Raw genomic sequence first — 3,053 nt, 5'->3', positions numbered from 1 at the left:
TACATCCACAGATACATATAGCCCCCTCAAGCCCCAAAATACACATGCAGAGGTACCCAACCCACAGACAGCACCTATGAGCAACTCACACTGAGCACGCACAAATTTGTATACAGTCACCCATGTACACTCTCAAACGCTCAAGGGTGAGTGTGTCCATGGACAAGCTTATATGATCTGTTAATTTTTATTGTAACAAATTCCTAGGGGAGAAAATTTCCTGGCAGGGAAAGGGAAAAGGGAGAGGAAGCAAGGATGGGGGCACCACTGTCCCCCTACCCCCACCTCAAGTCTCTGAGGATGGGATGTGGATCTGAGAAGCTTGAGTTCACAAGGACTGCGAAGCTTTGAGGAAGAAGGGTGGAGGAGCTTAGATTAGGGGAGAGGGGCATTCAAACTCCACTGGCCCCAGTGAACACCTTCACCTAAGAGCTGCGCCCTGGGATTCCTCCCCCTGCCCCTTGCGGCTTCCCTGCCATCCCCAGACTGCCACCCCAGCCTTACCCGGGAGCCCCGCAGGCCGGCCCAGCCTGCGCCCCACGTGAGGCCGCGGGGGCGGGCGCCCGGCGCCTTCCTGCTCTGTCCTTGTATGGTGACCCGGGGGCCGGCCCATGGGTACTTAAGCTGGGATGCTGAGAGGGCGCCCAGAACCGATGCTGGGGCAGCGCGATCGCTGGAGAGCCCGAGGACTTGGACGAAGAGGAAGAAGAGAAGGAAGAAAAGCACAAAGACCGGCAAGAGGAGCGCCGAGGGCAGAACCGCTGAACGAACGCCGGTGCTATGGGCCTGGAGGCAGCGTGTGAACTGGAGAGCAGTGCCCTGGGCGCGTTGCTCCGGGAGCCGCGGGAGGCTGAGCTCACGCTCCTGCTGGACTGTCGGCCCTTCCTGGCCTTCTGCCGGCGCCACGTGCGGTCCGCGCGGCCGGTGCCCTGGAACGCGCTGCTACGGCGCCGTGCGCGCGGCCCGCCCGCCGCGGCTCTCGCCTGCCTGCTGCCTGACCGCGCTTTGCGGGCGCGTCTGGACCGCGGGGAGCTGGCGCGGGCCGTGGTGCTGGACGAGGGCAGCGCCTCGGTGTCCGAGCTCGGATCGGATAGCCCAGCACACCTGCTGCTCACCGCACTGCTGCACGAGACTCGAGCCCTACCCACCGCTGTGTGCTTCCTTCGAGGTGAGCGCTGCTCTCACGAGCTCCAGGCCTGACTGAGTCCCTTGGCCTGCTCCCCACTTCCCCCTCTCCACCTTTACCAAGCCCTCTCCACTCAACTGGGCTCGTGTTCTCCCCGCAGGAGGCTTTGACAGCTTCCAGGCCTGTTGTCCAGACCTGTGCTCTGAGTCCCCTGTCCTGGCGCTACCACCTACTGTGGCGGAAAACAGCCGTCCAGACCACAGGATTCCCTTCTATGACCAGGTGAGTTGAGGCTAGGGCTCCTTGTCACTACCCCCTACCCACAAGCCGGCTAGGTGCCTCAGGGGAGAGAGGCTACCGTTTGTGTATATGAGCAATCTATCCATGTACACACCCACCTTTGTGTGTATGTGTGTGGGTGTGCAAATGGAACACAAGTTGGTGTGTGCATGGATGTAGGTTGCTCATGTCTGCTGTTTGGGTCTGGGTGTGTCTTCATGTGTATTTTAGAGCATGAGAGTGACCGTGTGTATCTGTGAGTGCATATCTTTATGTGTATCTCCATGTGTTCAGTGCCCTCATCATATTTATGAGACTGAGCCAGTCAGGAGGATTCCTCTTGTCTGGGGCCAGCTGGTGTTCAAGCCCCCCAGGCTTGGGCTGAGGAGGTCTTACCACCTGGTCCCCTCTTCCCTTTCTAGGGTGGCCCTGTGGAGATCTTGCCCTACCTCTTCCTGGGCAGCTGTAGCCACTCATCAGACCTACAGGGGCTGCAGGCATGCGGCATCACAGCGGTCCTCAATGTCTCTGCCAGCTGCCCTAACCACTTTGAGGGCCTTTTTCACTACAAGAGCATCCCTGTAGAGGACAACCAGATGGTGGAGATTAGTGCCTGGTTCCAGGAAGCCATAGGCTTCATTGGTAAGAGGGCAACCTCAGCCCCTGGACATGGGAGGGCCATAAGGGAGGCGACTGGGGTACCTGTGCCCCACCTTGTGCTTCTTCCCCTCTGACACCCCTCTTCACGATCTTCCTTGCAGACTCTGTGAAGAACAGCGGAGGCCGAGTACTGGTACACTGCCAGGCGGGCATCTCACGCTCTGCCACCATCTGTCTAGCATACCTGATACAGAGCCACCGTGTGCGGCTGGACGAGGCCTTTGACTTTGTTAAGCAACGCCGTGGAGTCATTTCACCCAACTTCAGTTTCATGGGCCAGCTGCTGCAGTTTGAGACCCAGGTGCTGTGTCACTGAAGCAGGTCCTCTCCTACATGCTCACCCCATAGCTGGTACCACTGTGCCAGCTTTCCACTGGCCAATGTGACCACAGCCACCGACTCCTGGGGGAAGCTGATGGTGGACAGTTTTGCTCCCCTCTGATCTAGCACACCCCCTCAAAGCCCCCAGGGTGGGGGTGCTAGGAGTGCAGGGATACTGGACTTTCTCATCTGGTGTTCTTCTGCAAGGAGTTTGAGGGTTGGCTGTCATTAAGGGGACAAGAATGGAGGCTGTGTCTCCCTCCCTTGTCCCCTCATCCTCTGGCAGAGATGAACTGAACTCTATATGCATGGCCTCTCTGGGGCCTGTGCCTCCCTGTTGAGTCCCTTGGCAGCCTGAGAGCAGCCTCCTCTAAGAAACAAGCTGTGACAACCAGGAGCCCTGTCTGGGGATGGTCCACCCCGGGGCCTGGACCCTGAGCCCTGTGCTCCCCAGGGAGCTTGGGACTGGGGAAAGTGGTGTGTATGTTCTATTTATCGACCTCTTGCTTGCGTGTGTATGGTTGTGAGCCTTTCATGCCTGTGTTAGCACTGGAAAGTTATTTGTGTTCAACTGACATTTAACACTCCCCACTCCCACTTCCTCCCAGCCCTGTGGGCGGGGGCTGGAAACTTAGCACTTTATATTTATGCAGAATATTGAAGATGT

At 58.2% G+C, this 3,053-nt stretch overlaps 1 protein-coding gene across 1 annotated transcript; it reads left to right on the top strand.

Annotated features, from left to right (window-relative positions):
* The first annotated feature begins 780 nt into the window (after window positions 1-780).
* DUSP2 (dual specificity phosphatase 2) lies at window positions 781-2,381 on the top strand. Its single transcript, XM_007959431.2, has 4 exons — window positions 781-1,168; window positions 1,287-1,408; window positions 1,828-2,047; window positions 2,167-2,381. The coding sequence occupies exons 1-4, from the start codon at window positions 781-783 to the stop codon at window positions 2,379-2,381; spliced, it is 945 nt and encodes a 314-aa protein (XP_007957622.1).
* Window positions 2,382-3,053: the final 672 nt, after the last annotated feature.

The sequence above is a fragment of the Orycteropus afer genome, unplaced genomic scaffold (genome assembly GCF_000298275.1).
Source record: "Orycteropus afer afer isolate SDZICR_OR568_19922 unplaced genomic scaffold, OryAfe1.0 scaffold00017, whole genome shotgun sequence".
In the NCBI taxonomy this organism is placed as follows: Eukaryota; Metazoa; Chordata; class Mammalia; order Tubulidentata; family Orycteropodidae; genus Orycteropus; species Orycteropus afer.
The sequence above is the reverse complement of the archived record's forward strand: the minus strand, read 5'-3'. Positions and strand labels throughout refer to the sequence as shown.

Bases quoted from the DNA above. Each gene is read 5' to 3' on its own strand.
- DUSP2 (XM_007959431.2), top strand. From the start codon at position 781: ATGGGCCTGGAGGCAGCGTGTGAACTGGAGAGCAGTGCCCTGGGCGCG. The intron at 1,409-1,827 runs GTGAGTTGAGGC...TTCCCTTTCTAG, and splicing joins GGATTCCCTTCTATGACCAG to GGTGGCCCTGTGGAGATCTT. The intron at 2,048-2,166 runs GTAAGAGGGCAA...TCTTCCTTGCAG, and splicing joins GGAAGCCATAGGCTTCATTG to ACTCTGTGAAGAACAGCGGA.